The 17,871-nt window shown below is 50.6% G+C and overlaps 13 protein-coding genes across 13 annotated transcripts; 7 read left to right on the top strand and 6 right to left on the bottom strand.

The window, feature by feature from the left end:
- Positions 1–69: 69 nt before the first annotated feature.
- Positions 70–580, bottom strand: B9G98_03359 (Sorting nexin-3; the record flags this gene model as incomplete). The annotated part of the gene is made up of 2 exons (XM_024809916.1): positions 70–360; positions 404–580. The coding sequence occupies 2 exons, from the start codon at positions 578–580 to the stop codon at positions 70–72; spliced, it is 468 nt and encodes a 155-aa protein (XP_024665684.1).
- A 144-nt stretch (positions 581–724) lies between these two features.
- On the top strand, positions 725–2,749 carry B9G98_03358 (hypothetical protein; the record flags this gene model as incomplete). Its single annotated transcript, XM_024809915.1, has 1 exon — positions 725–2,749. One exon carries the CDS (start codon positions 725–727, stop codon positions 2,747–2,749), a length of 2,025 nt encoding a protein of 674 aa, XP_024665683.1.
- A 47-nt stretch (positions 2,750–2,796) lies between these two features.
- On the bottom strand, positions 2,797–3,906 carry B9G98_03357 (Mitochondrial carrier protein RIM2; the record flags this gene model as incomplete). The annotated part of the gene is made up of 1 exon (XM_024809914.1): positions 2,797–3,906. One exon carries the CDS (start codon positions 3,904–3,906, stop codon positions 2,797–2,799), a length of 1,110 nt encoding a protein of 369 aa, XP_024665682.1.
- Positions 3,907–4,100: 194 nt separating this feature from the next.
- On the bottom strand, positions 4,101–4,580 carry B9G98_03356 (60S ribosomal protein L21-B; the record flags this gene model as incomplete). Its single annotated transcript, XM_024809913.1, has 1 exon — positions 4,101–4,580. The coding sequence occupies one exon, from the start codon at positions 4,578–4,580 to the stop codon at positions 4,101–4,103; it is 480 nt and encodes a 159-aa protein (XP_024665681.1).
- A 237-nt stretch (positions 4,581–4,817) lies between these two features.
- On the top strand, positions 4,818–5,393 carry B9G98_03355 (40S ribosomal protein S9-A; the record flags this gene model as incomplete). The annotated part of the gene is made up of 1 exon (XM_024809912.1): positions 4,818–5,393. One exon carries the CDS (start codon positions 4,818–4,820, stop codon positions 5,391–5,393), a length of 576 nt encoding a protein of 191 aa, XP_024665680.1.
- Positions 5,394–5,730: 337 nt separating this feature from the next.
- On the top strand, positions 5,731–8,574 carry B9G98_03354 (Uncharacterized protein C11G11.07; the record flags this gene model as incomplete). The annotated part of the gene is made up of 1 exon (XM_024809911.1): positions 5,731–8,574. One exon carries the CDS (start codon positions 5,731–5,733, stop codon positions 8,572–8,574), a length of 2,844 nt encoding a protein of 947 aa, XP_024665679.1.
- A 44-nt stretch (positions 8,575–8,618) lies between these two features.
- B9G98_03353 (putative mitochondrial membrane protein FMP10) lies at positions 8,619–9,188 on the bottom strand (the record flags this gene model as incomplete). The annotated part of the gene is made up of 1 exon (XM_024809910.1): positions 8,619–9,188. One exon carries the CDS (start codon positions 9,186–9,188, stop codon positions 8,619–8,621), a length of 570 nt encoding a protein of 189 aa, XP_024665678.1.
- Positions 9,189–9,368: 180 nt separating this feature from the next.
- On the top strand, positions 9,369–10,661 carry B9G98_03352 (putative protein lysine methyltransferase SET5; the record flags this gene model as incomplete). Its single annotated transcript, XM_024809909.1, has 1 exon — positions 9,369–10,661. The coding sequence occupies one exon, from the start codon at positions 9,369–9,371 to the stop codon at positions 10,659–10,661; it is 1,293 nt and encodes a 430-aa protein (XP_024665677.1).
- Positions 10,662–10,843: 182 nt separating this feature from the next.
- Positions 10,844–11,564, top strand: B9G98_03351 (Complex I intermediate-associated protein 30, mitochondrial; the record flags this gene model as incomplete). Its single annotated transcript, XM_024809908.1, has 2 exons — positions 10,844–11,506; positions 11,544–11,564. The coding sequence occupies 2 exons, from the start codon at positions 10,844–10,846 to the stop codon at positions 11,562–11,564; spliced, it is 684 nt and encodes a 227-aa protein (XP_024665676.1).
- A 4-nt stretch (positions 11,565–11,568) lies between these two features.
- On the bottom strand, positions 11,569–13,377 carry B9G98_03350 (ER degradation-enhancing alpha-mannosidase-like protein 1; the record flags this gene model as incomplete). Its single annotated transcript, XM_024809907.1, has 1 exon — positions 11,569–13,377. One exon carries the CDS (start codon positions 13,375–13,377, stop codon positions 11,569–11,571), a length of 1,809 nt encoding a protein of 602 aa, XP_024665675.1.
- Positions 13,378–14,152: 775 nt separating this feature from the next.
- B9G98_03349 (hypothetical protein) lies at positions 14,153–16,141 on the top strand (the record flags this gene model as incomplete). The annotated part of the gene is made up of 2 exons (XM_024809906.1): positions 14,153–14,837; positions 15,894–16,141. The coding sequence occupies 2 exons, from the start codon at positions 14,153–14,155 to the stop codon at positions 16,139–16,141; spliced, it is 933 nt and encodes a 310-aa protein (XP_024665674.1).
- Positions 16,142–16,260: 119 nt separating this feature from the next.
- Positions 16,261–16,698, top strand: B9G98_03348 (hypothetical protein; the record flags this gene model as incomplete). Its single annotated transcript, XM_024809905.1, has 1 exon — positions 16,261–16,698. One exon carries the CDS (start codon positions 16,261–16,263, stop codon positions 16,696–16,698), a length of 438 nt encoding a protein of 145 aa, XP_024665673.1.
- Positions 16,699–16,717: 19 nt separating this feature from the next.
- B9G98_03347 (Actin-2) lies at positions 16,718–17,851 on the bottom strand (the record flags this gene model as incomplete). The annotated part of the gene is made up of 1 exon (XM_024809904.1): positions 16,718–17,851. One exon carries the CDS (start codon positions 17,849–17,851, stop codon positions 16,718–16,720), a length of 1,134 nt encoding a protein of 377 aa, XP_024665672.1.
- Positions 17,852–17,871: the final 20 nt, after the last annotated feature.

Below are 17,871 nucleotides of genomic sequence, written 5' to 3'. Positions count from 1 at the left end.
CGCGAAAGCGAGCGGGCCGAGGCAGAAAGCCTGGAAGAACTAACAGTAAATGCAATGGCGGACTTGGAATCATAGCCATTGGGATTTGTCCCAGTTGGGGTCCTGGACGAATGCAATAAGTGCTCTGGGTGCAGACGTCTGGACGAGAGGGTGGCCAGCCACTGCTTGCAAGAACCGCTCGAGGCCAACTCTGCGTTTCTCAATGACCTCGTCGGAAAAGCGGTTTGAAAATACCTTGCCCGGAAGCGGAGGAAGCAATGCCTTCACCTGTTCCATCTCCAGAAGCTCCTTGAAGGCTTCAAAATCGCTATACCGCCTGCGCACAGAGGAAGTCTGATGGCGGAACGTTGGAATGTTTGTCTGCGGTTAGTAGGCGCCCTCACATAAAATCTAATCAACTTACCCTGCAAATGACCTCGTAATCTGTGTACATTGACCTCGCAGTCCCATGAGTCTGCGGATTAACCACCTCTATCTCCAGAAAGCTTTCGGGCTCGCCGTAAATATTCTCGGGCTTGTGTCTGCTTATGGACCCTTCCGAATCAAAGTAGTCCGGCATTGCCGTAAATTTCCGCTCCATTGGGTCGCCACCCGAGTCTGTATCAACGTTTGTTTGTGGGGGAAAATACATGGGATGGCTCAGACCGCACCACATTTAGTAAACCTGGGTTAGGGCAGCATCGACATCTCAAAAGCGGCTTCTGATTATTTAGTTTTTAGTTGAATGGAAACGTACTTTGAGGTGACTCCACTTTCGATTGCCGTACTATATGCTCTTGATGTTTACTGTACAGGGGGTGTGCCGGGGCACGAGGACGAGTGGCTAGAGGCACTGTATCATTGTTTCAATTTGCCTTGCGGCGATTGCAGCTCGATCGTCGGTGCGCTTTCGCGTTTTCAGACGAGCGAGTGCGCCGCTTTTTTCTTGTGGACTCACAAATTGTGGCAAGTGACAAGTGCGCGCGATATTTCGGCGTTGCTGCAAGCTGCTAGAATATATATAGAGCTCAGGTCTGGCCCCGGGGGGAAGCTGGTCAACCCGCTGGGTCCTCAATCCATTTTCGGGACTTGGTGTGCTGATCTTGCAAAGAACTACCTATCAACCAAGGATGTGAACTCTGTTTACGAAGAGTTTGTCAAATCACGGCAACAGACTTTGAAAGTTGTTGAGAGCGCAGAATATGTGGAGTTTGTGAACAAACTGCCCAAGGAGCCGTTATCGTGCGCACCAAGTTCGATTAAAGACGCAATTGAGCGTGAACTGGCTCCTGAAGATCCCATGAGTGAGCTTAGGGCTGCTAAGGCATTCGAGGAAGCCCGTGCTGTCGAACGCAAAATGCAAGATAATGATATCGACGGTGCAATCCGGGCTATGCATGCAAAGTACTCGCGGCTGCCCGAATCTGAACAGCCCTTTTCCATGTTGAATCTGGCCGAGATCTCTATCCAGGTGGGTGAGATAGATCAAGCGGTGAAATATGCGACGGAGGCTATTGCTTTAGCACGGAGAAAAGGTAATGATTCAGTTGTTTTGGTAGCCACGCTTACTTTGTTTTCTATGAGCATTGATTTCCCCGACCATATGCTTGAGGTCATGGGTGGTCGACAAAGTTTATGGGCATTTTTGGAGTCCAATCAAAACAGGCATATTTTGGCCCAAGATTTTAATGCGAGATTGCTGTTCAAAGAACTCGCAGTGCAACAAGCGTTGTACGGTGCTTTACCCAAGCCTGCTCTTGAAGAGGCACTTCGCGAATGCGAAACTGTGTTTCACTCTAATAGCGATGTTGATATTGGAGGTTCAGTCAGTTATCGATCGTTGTTGGTTCTTTCCGACTTTTTGCAGGCGGACAGCTCTAACTTTAATGTTGACTGTGCGATATCAGACCTCCTCAAACAAAAGGCAAATATCAATTCAAAAATGCAAATGGATTTGTTTGTGAACACAGTGATTGTGCTTGGATTTGGCATGGACTTGACAGACAATGCCCTTGAAGTTGTCAAAAGCTCGCAAACGCTTCTCGAGAAAGACAGATCTATTTCTGAAACATGGTCGCTTATCCTGTCTATGCTATTGACTTACAAGTATGTGAAATCAGAAGAGTTTGACCGAGCTTTGTCGTATTTACGGCAGGCTGAAGCATGTGTTACTCCATCCACCGCTTTGGTGTTGAGGGTCGCGTTGGATCAATTGACGCTCAAATTTTTTATTGCAACTGACAACCCCGAGTCTGCATTTCAACATTCCATTGGTAAATATCTTAGCGATATGACCACAGCTAACGGCCATATGGCGTTTAGCATGTTGCATTTGGCGTCGGCCGTGCGGGCATTGGCCGATATTGCCCAGTATGATATCTCTGCGTATGAACAGGGAGAAGAATATTTAATGAAATTCGAAGAGCATTCGAAACATCACTATCAGGAGACTGCAGAAATCCATGTCAAGATTTCAAAGGTTATGCTTCTCTGTGCTGCTAACAAAACATCGCTGGCCCTCCAACAAAGCCAAGAACTCATTGATCGGCTGAGTGGAGTCAAATGGTCGTCGTTGTTAGCGGAAGCCTATGTTAATCACACTAAAACGCTGGTCAGTGCATACAACGAAGGCCTGGTTGGTCGGGAGGTTGTTATCAAAACTTTCACCAACACACAATACATGCTCACCAAGCGGTTCGAGCGTTGTGGGTTTAAACGACTACAGAGGGAACTGGACGAAATTGGGCAAACCATTGAGGGCTTGAATTGAACTGCAAAAAGCAGACTAGACTATGTACAGAGGTAAGGTGAACCACTTCAATCATGTTGGTAAGATGCCACCAGGCGAACAATTAGATCCCAGGTGCCAAACATAATAATACTATTAGGAACCGTGCGCAAAAGATGAGGAGTAAGACCACCATACATTGATGCCAGACCCTCTTCACGGACAACCAGCTTGAAGCAGTGAACCAAGCCTTTGTACTTGGGTGCGCCATTCTCCATGGGAGCCTGCCGCAGACGGGTTCTAATCACTTCGTGGGGGTATGTGATGAGAGAAGCAATGAATTTTGCCGCGCCGGCCGCGCCAGACGTGGCGAACCAGTGCAAGAACTTATCAGAAGAACTCAGCTCGTACCCCCGCTCGACCAAGCGGCGTTGGTAGCGGGTGATCGAGGCTTTCATCTGCTCGTAAAGAACCCATTGTAAAGAGCTTTCGGCAGTTCCCAAGTAGGATGCAGAAAGACCGCGATAGAGAGCGGTGAACCCCTCATTTTTCCAGATCTTGACGACACAGTCCCAGCTGTTTTTGTACAGACGGCGGCCGTCACTCGATCTGTCTAGTTGCAAGCGGGTCTTGACTAGCCAAATTGGGTTGGTGGCTGTGGAAGTGACAATTCCGGCATTGACAGCCGCGGCTAGATGGATCCACGAGCTGGGCTCCTCGCCAGGCTTTACGAACCGGGTGGTCAGGAAGTCTTTTCCCAGGCCATAAGTGAAAAAGTTGATTGATCTTGCCGGAACAACTCCGGTCAAATTCGGACCCAGTCCCTTAAATAAAGCCCGAGGGCCCTCTTGGCGATAAATATTAGCAATGATGTGGAAAGTCTCGGTCACATGGCGGCTGGCTGTTCGGAAAACATTACCCTTCCAGCCGCGACTTGATTCGGTTAATAAACTTTGGAGCTGGTCGCTCTGCATTCGGGTTTTGACCACGTCCAGCGGGCTAGTGAACAGGGCACCGGCCATGCCACCCAGGCCTCCGGCAACAAAGTGTACCCATGGGTTCACGGGGGCGCGGTCGACCTTGAAGTTCGTCTGCCGGGGAACTTGTTGCACTACTGGCTGCACAGCTGCCTGCTCATCGCTTGTAAACGATTCCTTGACCGGCGGTTTACCAATATGGCTAATGCGATCTGATCCCATCAAGACGGTTGGAGAGTAATATTTTTTTGGGAGGTCGCTGAAAAATCTCCCTCCGCGCGGGCGGTTTTTGCCGCTTTTGGAAAAAAGGGAGCTTGAGGTAAAAACATGGGTTTCTTTTTCTTTTTATATTGCATCTAAATAGCTAATCCGCCTAGCAGATAATATACGATACAACCTTTAGCAAAGCATTTAGATTAGATGAAAGTCTCGTAAGGGACAGGAGTGATGGTCTCGGGAAGAGCCTCGAAGCTGACGGTGCGAGCCTCGCGGGGCTTGACGGGCTGACGCTTGACCTCGACACGGTTGCCGGTCTGGCGAGCCTCAATCTTGGCCTTGGCGACGTCCTTGACGCGCTGGACGAACTCCTCACGGCACTTAGAGTGCTTGATGTGCTCGACACGGAGGTTGACACGCTTCTCGAGGTAGCGGTTGCCGACCTGCTTGTGAACAATGACACCGACGGAGGACTTCGTGACGTTGTAGACGATACCGGTCTTGCCGTGGTAGAACTTGTGGGGCATACCCTTCTGGACAGCACCGTTGGCCTTGATGTCAACGACATCGCCAATACGGTAGGTCTTCAGGTAGACCGACATAGGGATGACGCCATGCTTCTTGAAGTCCCGAGAGAAGGCGTAACGAGTGCCCGAACGATATCCTCGCGATTTACCCATTGCTAATTGATCGGTTGGTGATGTTTGGCTAGCAGGGGAGTACTTGTTAGAGGCGAGTGCGTGACGCGATAGGGTAAAGCCCTAACGTGGGAAGATAGGTACGGGCGCGGGCAGGCAGGCAGGCAGGGGCAGAGGCCAGCGGCTGATGACAAAGCCCTAGATAGGGTTGCACGCAGTCACGCGTCAAGCCACTCGTACTCTAGTGAATAGGCCGCAGGCCCATTCATCACCCTCAATATGCCTTCGGCTCCGCGCACTTACTCCAAGACATACTCTACCCCCAAGCGCCCCTACGAGAGCTCTCGTCTCGATGCTGAGCTGAAGCTCTGTGGTGAGTTCGGTCTGCGCAACAAGCGCGAGATCTACCGCCTGGGTCTCCAGCTTTCCAAGATCCGTCGTGCCGCCCGTGATCTTTTGACCCTCCCCGAGAAGGACCCCAAGCGTCTGTTCGAGGGTAACGCCCTCATCCGCCGTCTTGTGCGTGCTGGTGTTTTGGACGAGGACAAGATGAAGCTGGATTACGTCCTTGCTTTGAGCATTGAGGACTTCTTGGAGCGTCGTTTGCAGACCCAGGTTTTCAAGCTTGGTCTGGCCCGCTCCATCCACCACGCTCGTGTTCTTATCCGCCAGCGTCACATTGCTGTCGGCAAGCAGATTGTCAACGTCCCCTCTTTCTTGGTCCGCTTGGATTCTCAGAAGCACATTGACTTTGCTCCTACCTCTCCCTTCGGTGGTGGCCGCCCTGGTCGTGTCGCCCGCCGCAACGCTGGTAAGGGTGGCGATGCTGAGGGTGCCGAGGAGGACGAGGAGTAAATTATTCCCTCAAGCCCTATTTCCCAGCCTTGAAAAATAAGTGTGTCCTAGACCGACACGTCACTCTATCAACGTTTGTAGTATGACCTACATACCGCATAATCTATAGCAAAAAATATGCTGATCTATAATCCTTTCAACGTCCCAGGCATCTTAGCCTTGTAAAAAAGCTCCTTTGTTGACTGCAAACACTAAGTTGACAGGAAAAAACAAAATTACCTAAGTGTGGCATCTTGCATTACTGCAGTTTGGAGGAGGTACGACCGCTCTTCAACAGTATTTGGGTTATTTGAAAGTACGTCCGCCTACCTAGTGTACTTGAAGATTGACTAGAAGCATGAGTAGTGCGCAATTTGCCGAAGCGCTCAACGGATTGCTGAACGATCCCGCTCGCCGGGCGGAATGGAACCAGTGGCTTCAGGCTTTTCAGCGGAAACCCCAGGCATGGGAAGCCTGTTACAACGTGATTGGCAGCTCGGAAACCTCTGCGCAAGTGAAAATATTCGCAGCACAGACATTGCGTACAAAGGTGTCGCTTGATTTGCACCAGGTGCCTCACAATCAACTCATGCATCTGAAACAGCAATTTATGACGCTATTAATGCAGAATTGCTCTACGACTCCACAGGTCGCTACTCAGTTGTGTTTAGCTCTTGCGACTTTGGCGATTCAGCTTCCCGAGTGGACGAACGTCGCTGAAGAAATGATCAGTGCGTTGGGATCAGACGACACAATTATTATTCTTTACGAGTTTCTTAGGGTTTTCCCGGATGAGATCCAGTCTCCGCGTTATAAACTCACTTCCGAAGAAATGCTGAAAGCTCGCGAACTAGCAGAAGTCAAGAATCCAGCTCCACGTGTCATTGAATACATCATCTCGACCTATCAAACGTTGGTTGCGAAATCAAAAGTCCGGCTTGTGTTTGAAGCGTTGGCATCGTGGATCAGACAAGTCGACGTCAGTTATGTTGTCAACAGCCCCGTGGTTGACTGGGTTCTCGAGTCCCTTCTCCGGAGTGATCTCAGCGAGGTGGCTGCAGAATGTCTTGTAGCCATTATTCGCGGCAGTGGGAATATTCATAAACCAGATGGCCATCGCGATGCAGACTTGCTAGCCCAAAAAATTTTGAGTTTAGATTGGAGCTCCATATTGGCCAGCCCCGATGTGCTCGACCAAAACAACTCGATGATTATATTCTCTGCTATGGTCGAAACATGGCATGTTTTGGTTGTTCGATACGGTGGAATTTATCACAAGATTTTTGAAATCTTTGCTCAGATTCTCACCTTGCCGACCGACGATACAGAGTTGGTTCAGCATAGTTTTGAACCCATGGAAAAGATCAAGACTCTTGTCACGATGCCCAACTTCGATTCTAGCAAAGAGCCTTGGCCTCAATTCGGATTAAAATTGACTCAGGCATATCTCAAGTACCTTGAATACCCCGAGGGCGACGCAGATAGCGATCTTTTTGAGGGTGATCGCAGTGAGGAAGAGGCGTTCAGAATGTCACGGTACGAGATCTCAGACATGCTCAAAATTTGCTGCTCTCTTGCTGGACCGACCACGATTTCCAAGCATCTAGCTGAACATCTTGGAATGTTGGTCAAGTCCAGTGTGCCAATTGAAAGTGGGTGGCAGAAGATTGAAGCGTGTCTGTTTGCTATCCGGTCGATCGCTCGAATGGTACCTTTGGAGGACCGGAGCATTGTCGAGGTTATGAGGCTCTTACAGCAAGCAGGCAACTCGGTCAAGGTATTGCATGCAGCAGTTCTCATAGTAGGTCGCTACAGTTCATGGACTGTTGCCCACAGCGACACGCTCATCGTTCAGCTAGAACTGCTTGAAAAAGCCTTTGCATACAACGACAGAACTGTATTAAAGGCCTGCGGCCACGCCGTCATGTACATGGGTTATGACTGCGGTGAGCTTATGGCCCAATATTCTGTGCCCTTGATTGAAAAATATCGAGCCTATATCGATGTTTTTGACACGGAAACGATGCAATCTATGGCGACAGGAATTGGTCAAATTCTGAGCGTCCAGCCCTACGAGACTATCAAAGCCGGTATTTTCATGTTTTCCGAGCCCATCATGACCAGGGTTTTACAGTGTAACGCCAACCCATCGGCAGTTACTGAAGCAGATCTTGTGAGAATTAACGTCGAGCTCGATGGCTTGGCGAGCTTTATTGCTACTTTTTCGGCCGATAATGGGGCACTTCCACCAAAGATGCGGTACGTCCACCCTTTGAACGAGTTCGTAGCGGGGACCTGCGACGCCTTTATCAACTTTGGCCAAGTGTTTGCTCCCCAATCGAGAGATGCCCTAGTGGGTCTGTGTAAAATCTATTCCAACTTGACCTCGGTTTGCGTTGGGAATATCCCTCAGCTCACTCCCCGTATTCTAGAGGTCGTTGCCAATGCCGGCCAGCACTTTGTCGAGCCGGTGGTGTATGAGTACTCCGGAGTGGTTCTTCGGACCTTCAAACTGATGCAAGATGGTCATCCCGAAGATGGAGCCAGCGAGATAGTCAGTCCCGAACTGATGGATCAGATTTATCAGTACACTAAGGTTGTTTCTGATATTCTTTTTGCCAAGCTCAGCTCTACCGCGTCTATTCAGGACGTGTTCCCAGCTTTACTCGAGCAGGGTATTTTGTACCTTTCGGATGTGCTTGTTGCCCTCCCGAACGAAATGACGGCAGATGGCCAGTTTGAGCATGCATACAAGCTTGCAGTGCAGTGTTTGACCTGCGAAAACTTCGAGGTGTTGAGCGCTGTGCGCGACTTTTACCATGAAGTTGTTCATTATACCCGGTACTGGAACGAGACGAGTGTTCCGCCCACCAGCGTAGGGCTCAAGTGCGCAGAAGCCATGGGCAAATACAGCCAGGAAACACTCAGCAACATTTTCGAAGGGTACCTGTACTATTATTACGACTTTACGTCGGGTGCAAACTACATTGTCGACAGCATCGTAGGCGTGGTGGGCCCCGACATTCTCAAGGTTCTTACGGGGCTCCTGGAAAAGATCGACAGCGAGTCGGTTTCCGAACAAGAGAAGCAGGCGCTTTTGACGCGCGTCAACACCAAAATCAGCAACAATGGCCGGGGCAGCGGGTCCCAGATCAACAGCTTTCTGCAGACCTTCAAGGCCCGGGCCATTCTCCCTCGTTAAAAGCATTTCGTGTATATAGTTTAGAAAATAAAAAACAAGTATGACTATTTGAGATCCGAGACTGCTTTGACGAGTGTTTTGCCCTTGAGATTGACAATTGTGCCCGCCAACTTGTCATTCTCCGTCCTGAACGTTTCGATAATGACCGCCTGGTTGACCAGGGTCGGGTGCTTATAGGACAGACGCATATTCTTGATGCCCGTTTTACCCATTGACGCAGCCGCTTCGGTAAGAGAGTCTTCCAGAAGCAGGCCGAGCAGCCCCCCATGCACGAGATAGGGGAACCCGCAGGTGCGACTTCCGCAGTGGGTGACGGCAATTGTGTGCCCGCGGTTGAGTTTGTCAACAAACACCAGCGGGTCCGCGATCCCGCCCTCGATCTGCATGACGTTCTTGGTCATAATCGTGCGGTCGACGTCCCAGGGCTTGTGCAATTTGTAGCGCGGGTCCTTGGCCAGCTCCTGAACGAGACCCAGCCGGTCGATATACTGCGACACGGCGGCCGGAGACCCCGACACACCAAACTTTACCTGTCCAGTGTACACTGAGCCCGCAAAAAATCCAGCAGCGCCTGCTGCAACAGTGGCAATGCCCGCTAGCGGCCGAATCACCATTCTATATCGTGAGAAGAGTATTTGTCAGCAGCCCAAACGCCAGCTTTGCTGCGTCCCAGTGTCGCCCCGGCTTATATGTCGCTTATATAAGAGCAGGCGGGGAATCGGGGCCCCAGATTGCAGGAGTTTTTCCAACAGTCGTGCAACCTAGTAAATCGCTCATTTTCCGCACCGCACCGCATGATCACATCAACTATACCAGAGCAGAATGCAGTTGGAGCACCACCACCCTTGCTGCGGAAAGGGTCGTCGTTCTACAGCCCCGCGACTCGAGAAATCGTCCAGACGGTAGTGAATATATGGAAAGACGACAAGTCGACCGAGCACCTGTCGTATGCCAAGCTGCTGGCGCTTCTCAAGCAGCAGAATCCCAGCTGGGGGCTATCCGAGAAGCGCCTAAAGGCATCGCTGAAGGAATTCAATCTCGAGCCTAACCCACAGCTGTACACCTATGTGAGCAAGACGGTGAGCACTGTGTCGCCTGAGCTGGAGACAATGCTGCCCAAGGGCATCAAGGTTTCTGTGACCAAGACCCGGGGCAAGGCCCTGTATGCGACCAAGAATTTCAAAGCCGGGGATGTGCTGTGGGCGGAGGAGCCGCTGGTTCTCGCGCCCAAAGTCGAGTTTCTGCGTATCCGGCGGACCGGAAGCGCTTGTTCATATTGTGCAAAGGCCCTGCGTCAAATAGACGGCCAGCTGGTTGCAGCCACGGGGGGCATTCCCTGCAAAAAGTGCACTGGCAACTGGTGCTCCACGGGCTGCCAAAAGCGCGATGTGCTGCACGAAGACATGTACCACAACTCTGTGCGAAACCGTCTCAATTACCTGCAGTGGATTGAGTTTGAAAAGTTCTGCATGGACAACAACTGGCGGGCCGGGTATCTTTACGGTCTTGTTGTTTTGCGCAAGGCCCGCAAAGACGCGAAAAAGAGCTTTATTCCGCTAATTGATTCAATGGCCAAAGTGCGACAGGATGTGCGTCAGAAGGCCGTGTCGGACGAAGGCACGCTGGAGTTCGAGCAGCACGAGACCATGTGGAAGGAGGGCTATAAATTATTGTACAAAGCAGTAAAGTCTGTTTACAGACTGAGCTATGACGAGTTCCAGGAGGGCATTGGCATGGTCAACATCAACAATGTCCACAACTGTATCTTTGCTATCCACTCGCACCTGAACCACAGCTGCCAACCCAATGCAGAGGTCGAGACCATCAGCATGGCGGAGGGCATCCGGGTCAAGGCGCTGTCGGACATCTCCGCAGGCCAAGAGGTGACCGTTACCTACGTTGATCCGGAAAGCTCCTACGATGATCGACGCTATAAACTACGAATTAACTGGGGATTCATTTGCCACTGCCCGCGGTGTAAGAAGGACGCCACTAAGCCAGTGCAAGTGCCTGATCAGTCGCCCGTGCAGGCCAGAGAGCGATCTCGCAGCGTGCGGTTCGACAACAACCCGGTCACTGAGATATAACACAATTGAGCATATAACTCTATATACCACAATGCATTGGCCACAGCGTCCCGATCCCCTGTTCCCGCCTTTCCTTCGCCCCCAACGATCAGATCAGCACGTGCAACCCCTGTAGCCACCTTATCGGTCATACACACATATAAATTTGGGTACTTTGGTCAGCACCCACCAAGGATCAAAGGATGTTTGCCAAATTTCTTAAACCGCCGCCACAGCTCACCCAGAAGCTTGTTGTGAATTTTCGAAACAGGACAAATAGTTTGAACAACCTACTAGTGCGTTCGGACAAAGACTTGGGCGGGTTTTCGTCTGTGAACCTCTCTGTGGTTGACGGAGAATCCCGAGTAGATCCCGAGGCAGCGAGGACCCCTGCCTCACCCGGAGACCCACCAACGTTTGGTCGATTCGAGGGCAATCTCAACCTCGATCTGCCAGAAGGACGCCCCGACCTAATTCGCTTGGGCTACGCAATGTTTCGCACTAGGGACCCTGAAGCCGGCTTCATGGGCCTGGCTGGTCCAGAGTTCCACGACTGGTCGATGTTCAACCAGCTTGCATTGCGTGTACGGGGTGACTTCCGTCGCTACTTTATAAATATTCAGGCCGAGACGCCCTATCCTACCGACCTTTACCAGCATCGTCTATTTCTCAAGACCCCCGGCCAGTGGGAGACCGTCACTGTGCCCTTTTCCAGCTTTATTTTAACCAATGGTGGTGTTATTCAAGAACAGCAGCAACTCGACACCGAACATGTGCGCAGCGTAGGCATTGGCCTTATCGACGGCCAGTACGGGCCTTATCGCCTGGACATTGACTGGATCAAAGTCATTTCCGGCGACGTGTCGGTGGTTTCCGTGCCCCCACGACTCAATGCACCTCGAGCTGGTGCTCACATTACCCTAGATCATTAAACTATCGCTTTGCATACGGCGTGGTTGGATACATATTTTTCGTAGAAGCCATTGACAAACTCCAAATCCTCTGACCTGTTGAGCCACAATGGCTGCTTAAACTCTACCATTGAATCGCACAAGTAGAATAAGTTCCATGATGCAACCACAGATCCCATATCGCTGCGGGGCACTACTGCACAGCTTTCGCTATCTTCCGGCACCGGGTAAGACACCGGATCTTGATCTGCACGGTCCAAGAGCCTCCGCCAGTGCTCTCTGAACTGACCCCGCTTCTTACCCCGCTTTATTGGGATCACAGTTTTGTTCGTGGACTCCACTTTTGCAAGCACCCGGGCAAAGTTGGTGGCATTCGCATGCTGCATGACGTCTGGAGTGTACCAGAATGGATGCGCTTCCGTAGTAAACACTACGTTTTCATCTTTGTTCAAGGGATGGTCCTTGTCGAAGAGAAGAAATAAATATTTTGTAGTTTCAGAGAGGAAAAATGATTCCATGCGATTGTTCACCTCTCCTGTTCGAACATCTTGGAACCCAGCGTACCCACAGGTTGCAAAGTTATGTTCGTTCAAGTCGTTCAGCACAACTTCGCCAACATGTAGGAAAAACGGATCTCGAGTAGCTCGATATAGAAAGTAGCTCGATTCAATGAACTCAGGTCTCAAAAGGTACCATTGCAGATCTACGGCATTTTCTTGATCCCACACTGGCGACCATCTTTCGGGAATTGAAGCATAGGTGTTCCACAATTTAAAGTAAGTGAAGTACACTGGCAACGCTTCTGTGACCTTACCGGCCAATACCAGTAGGCCTGGCCAAAATGCGGCAAGCGCATCAATCCAGTTGGCGTACAACGCTCCGGTTCGGAAGTCAATCAATTGATAAAGCCAGCCCACAGAGCTATACTTGTCCAGGGCAGCAAGCATCTGGTTCCAGATCAGTCCAAACTCTTCGTCTCCAAACAGTACGTACTGCTTTAAAGCATACTCATAAATTGAGTCCACCGACGCTCCAATGCCAGTATAGCTGTCGATCCAGCGACCGGTTACTGAATCGATATGCATACCAACTAGCCCGATTCTACTTCTGCGGCTCCAAATAGCATGGAATGCCTGCTTGGCTAGCTTTTCGAACCGTTCATCGCCAGTCAATCGAGAAAGCATGGTGAACTCAAGCAAAAGACTTCCTGCTCCGGCACTACAGGTTTCACTGATGTACCTCCCACCAATCTTAACCACACCATCTTGCAAGTGCACTCTTGGCCAGGGAATTCCAGTGCTGGTGGTGAATGCCGGTAAAAGTCGCAGTCCTAGATCATAGGCCTTTTCCAAAAGATGGCCGTCGTATCCTGGGATAGCATGGCCTAGACTAGGCGTCGATGCCAGGAGGTGCGCTGATAAAAGCCCACCTATTCCTCTGATATTTGTTTCAAAAACCTGGACAACTGACGGGGTATCGAACGAAACGTTTTCGTCAATGTATGAGACGGCGTTTCGGAAAAGGTCGTCTTCTCCAACAATTGCAAGCATATCCACACTATCTACCAATGTGACAGAGTAGTTACCGAGAACATCGTTTTTTTCAACATGGGTGATGTCTGGATCAGGGCCCAGGGGGTCGCATGTCCATGGCCGCACCTCGTCTGCAGGGAGACCGAAACTAGTGTAGCTGCTCCACGCATGGAAGAAAGCATCTCTGACGTGCTGTTTGAGATATTTGAGCCCATCCTCGTTAAAGAGATCTTGTTGCAAGGGCGACCAAGCAGCCGACACATCAGCCAGGGCTAATAGGGGCCATACTAACATTAAGCTGCTTAGTCTGTTGGACGACGACCGTCGGGGGATATAGTGTTATCTTGACCAAAAACAGCAGCAACATAAGATTGGAAACGGCGGACGGTTCAAAGCGTTTTGGATGATATATTGGTAAATATATGTAGAACAAACTGCCGCCGATTCGTCAGAACGGCGGAGAAACTAGGCCCGACAAACGACGACGAGAAGATCATTTCGGATGGGCGTCTCCCTAAATTGATGAGACGCGCGGAGTGGTTCAGATTTGTAGCACGCCTCCTCAGTATTATTGCGCCCAAATAGGATCAGCCCGTGCGCCTGGACTCTCAAAGCTCCCCGAACCCTAACATTGAATGCAGGCCTACTTAGAAACCGCCCACGAGGGAGATATGGTCTAGTTTAAGGTTGGTTAGGGAAAACAGGCAGATAATAACTCAAACAACTAGTCATACTGCTAAATTCTTTACTTTAATATATAGCGCATTGGTTTGCCTGCCGTTGCAAATCCAATGCTATCTTGGCCATGTACAAGAAAATCTCTGCTGCAGGTCATAGATTAGGCAAACCCAGAACGTTGGTTTCCCTCCCAATATCCCACCCCCCCCAAAGTTAGCCGACACGAAAGCTGACTTTTTGGAGAACTAGAGGCGTGGTGCTGTCGCGGGTAAGAACGATTGAGAACTGAGAGAATAATTCTCACCTAAATTAGCGCAGCAATAAACAAATCAGCGCAGTACATTACGCCTTTCACGCTATTGGATCTGCCGCAAAAACGCAAACTAAAACCATGGCACGAACATTTTGGGGGTTTGGGGCTGCTAAGGCACCTGAATTCAAAAAGGACGCAGTAATTCCGCCCTCGCAGCCAGCCACCACTGTTCTGTCGACGGCGAGCGCCAATGCGAATTCGCCATTTCCCGATGCTCCTGCCCAGCCGGCTCCAGCCGCGGGTGACGTTGAGATGGACGATGCCGCGGGAGCGCAACCGCCTGCTGCGGGTCAGGAAACCACGCAAAGTGACATCTCGATTCCTATTGAGGTCCAGCAAACCAAGGGCAAGCTGAGTGTGCGCATAATTGAGGCTCGCGACCTTGCCACAGTAAATGAAAACAGCAACCCCTATGTTGTTTGCACCTATTCGAACTCAGAGCACATCTCCCGGAGTGCCAACCCGAATCTGGAAGTTCCCTCGGGAATTGCTATTCCCAACTCGGGTCGCCATCAGTCGTCCAACCTCATGTTGAGCAAGGCGAACAGTGGAGTTAATAAGGGTGGAGCCAATCCCACCTGGACGGAGGAAGCCAAGTTCGATCTTACCTCTTTTGAAAGTGATCTGGAAGTTACAATTTACGACGCCAACAATTACGACAAATTCCTGGGCATGTGCCGCATCAAGCCCGACTTCTCCCAATCACGGGCCAGTGATCAATGGTACGACTTGCAACCTCGCATGGAGGGCGAGCGCGTTTCTGGTCAAGTCAGAGTCTCTGTTTTCTTTGAGAGAGTCTCGGGCAAGCATTATGGGCCATCTGACTTTGAGATTTTGCGGCTAATCGGCAAGGGTACTTTTGGCCAGGTCTACCAAGTGCGTAAGAAGGATACTCGTCGTGTCTACGCAATGAAAGTGTTGTCGAAGCGTACGATCGTACAGAAGAAGGAGATCGATCATACAATTGGTGAGAGGGATATCCTTGTTCGCACTTCCAGTGCCAACTCATCTTTCCTGGTGGGCCTCAAATTCTCTTTCCAAACTGCCAGTGACCTCTATTTGGTTACCGACTACATGTCTGGAGGTGAGCTATTCTGGCATCTTCAGCGAGAAGGTCGTTTCCCAGAGCAGCGAGCAAAGTTTTACATTGCCGAGTTAATTATTGCTCTTGAGCATTTGCATGACAAGGATATTGTCTACCGGGATCTCAAGCCGGAAAACATTCTCTTAGACTCGGCTGGCCATGTGGCCTTGTGCGATTTTGGTCTCTCCAAGGCCAACATGTATAATGGCACTACCAATACATTCTGTGGTACAACTGAGTACCTGGCTCCGGAGGTTCTTTTGGACGATAAGGGGTACACCAAGATGGTTGACTTTTGGTCGCTGGGTGTTTTAATTTTCGAAATGTGCTGTGGTTGGTCACCTTTTTACGCTGAGGACAATCAGCAAATGTACAAGAACATTGCCTTCGGCAAGGTGCGATTCCCTAAAGACGCCCTCTCGGCTGAGGGTCGGGACTTTGTCAAGGGGCTGCTGAACCGTAACCCGCGACATCGCTTAGGTGCCAACAACGGTGCTCGCGAGCTAATGGACCATCCGTTTTTTGCCGATATCGATTGGCGAGCATTGGGCCGCAAGCACATTGTGCCACCATTCAAACCCCATGTTTCGGGCGAGGAAGACACGTCCAACTTTGACCCCGAATTCACCCAGGCGTCGGTAAGTCTCATGAACCGCCACGGTATGAGCATGACCCCACTGTCACCGGGCATCCAGGCCCGCTTCAAGGGATTCACCTTCGTGGACGACACTCTAGACGACCACTACCGCGGAAAGTACGGTACCTCTTTCCGCCCCCGCATGGGCGTTGGCGAGGGTATTGATTTATACGACGACAAGGATATCAAGATGAGTGAGAGTTACTATACTAGCGGGATTAAGAACAAGTTCCAGGCCGATGAACTCGACAAGGAAGACGAGCTGATGCGCATGGAGGAAGAAGATGAAGAGGACCTCCGCAGAGACGAGGACGATTTCGTGGCCGGCCAAGGGTTTGAATTATAGTCAAAGTAGACCGTTTTTTTAGATTTTCTTAATAATCTGGTGTCGCGTAAACCTGTTGACTGTGGCGTGCAATGTCGCGAATTCCCTCGTCAAGCCCGGTTTATACACCAATAAAACGGATGAAATACACGTGCGTCGACGATCTGGAGCCGGTGACTTTGTTCCACATCGCAACTGCCATGCCGGCGTCCCAGCCTTCCCACATCGAGTGGCACACCGCCGGCCAGGCCTCTGATGATCTCGAGCTTCCTCATGATTTAGATTTTGCACAACAAAAGGAGCACTCAACACCGGATAAAGACCCCCAGGTGATTCCGAACTCGCAATGGTGGGAGGATAGTTCCTTACCACCCGTCCCTTCGCTTTATGTTGGGCCAGATGATACTGTGGATAGCGACACGGACGAGGATAATGGCGGGGATGGCGGAGAGGCAGACGGCGGTGCAGATACACAGTTCTATCTAAAACAGATCCTCACCGAGTCAATGGTCGAATCGCTGCCCCTTCCGCCCCAGCAAAAGCTCAAGGCTAAAGCCATCATCCATTCGGATCCGTAGCATACGTACGTATATTTATTTATAAAATACCCCTATGATGTATTAGTTCTGGGTTTTCTTGCCACTGTTCGGCAGTGACCCACATTTTGGTGAATGTCGACAGGCCGGCTAAAATCGAGCCACCAACCCAAGTCGAGTGGCGGCGGTTTGGAGGGGCGTAAATCTTCAGCTTGGTGTTCTTGGGGGCGATTTGTTTGAGTTCATGTAACAGTCTATCTCCGAACCCGCGGGTCAATGTTGCACCACCGCTGAGAATGATTGTCTGGTAAAGCTCAGCTCGCAGGTCACGATCCACCCTCGAGATCGCGTCTCCGACTAATTGGTGGCAGCCGTTGTCCTCACTGCCAATCATTGATGGTTTAAACAGCAGTTCTGGGGCGCGGACCTGCTCTACACCCAAGGTTATCTGCTGACCATCTGGAAGCTTGAACTTTGTCTGTTCCGCAGCCAATTTCAGCGTGTTTTCTTCTTTGATCAAGTCGAGTGCAAGATAGCCATATTTCTCTTTGATCTCCCTAACAATCTCTTTTTCTGCAGAAGTAGAGAGCTTGACCCCCTGCTTGCGAAGTAATAATTGCATATACTCTGTAACGTCACGGCCAGCCGTATCAGTTCTTTGAATAGCGTTTGATAGACTGAATCCTTGGAAAACAGGCACCGCATGGCACACACCGTCGCCACAATCCAACACCAGACCAGTTGTTTTACCAGAGGCGTACAAGGCAAGCACGGCTTGCACCGACACGTAAAGCGCCGGCACATTAAAGGTCTCGAACATTATTTGTGCCATTGTATCGCGGTTTTGACGCGGATTCAGCGGTGGCTCAGTGAGGAGAACGGGATGGTCTTCACTAACGATCTTGAGCTCGTTCTGATACAGGTGGTGCCAGACCAGCTCCATGTCGTCCCAATTCGTAACTATTCCATGCTCCATCGGATATCTTAAGCGGAAAAGGCCTCTATTCTTTTGGGCTATCTGGCCAACAAAGGTTTCACCTTCTAATCCACCGGCCATCGCTCGTTGGTGCTTCGGGCGACCAACCAAAGACGCAAAATCAGCCTTTGGCAGCTCTTCACCCGCTATTCCGGCTTTGACACTACCGGATCCCGAGTCAATGACCACCGGCTGGTTGGCCAAAACACCATATTCCATCGCGCTTGGCTTAAGTCAGC

The sequence above is a fragment of the Wickerhamiella sorbophila genome (genome assembly GCF_002251995.1).
Source record: "Wickerhamiella sorbophila strain DS02 chromosome Unknown contig2, whole genome shotgun sequence".
NCBI classification, from domain to species: Eukaryota; Fungi; Ascomycota; class Dipodascomycetes; order Dipodascales; family Trichomonascaceae; genus Wickerhamiella; species Wickerhamiella sorbophila.
The sequence above is the reverse complement of the archived record's forward strand: the minus strand, read 5'-3'. Positions and strand labels throughout refer to the sequence as shown.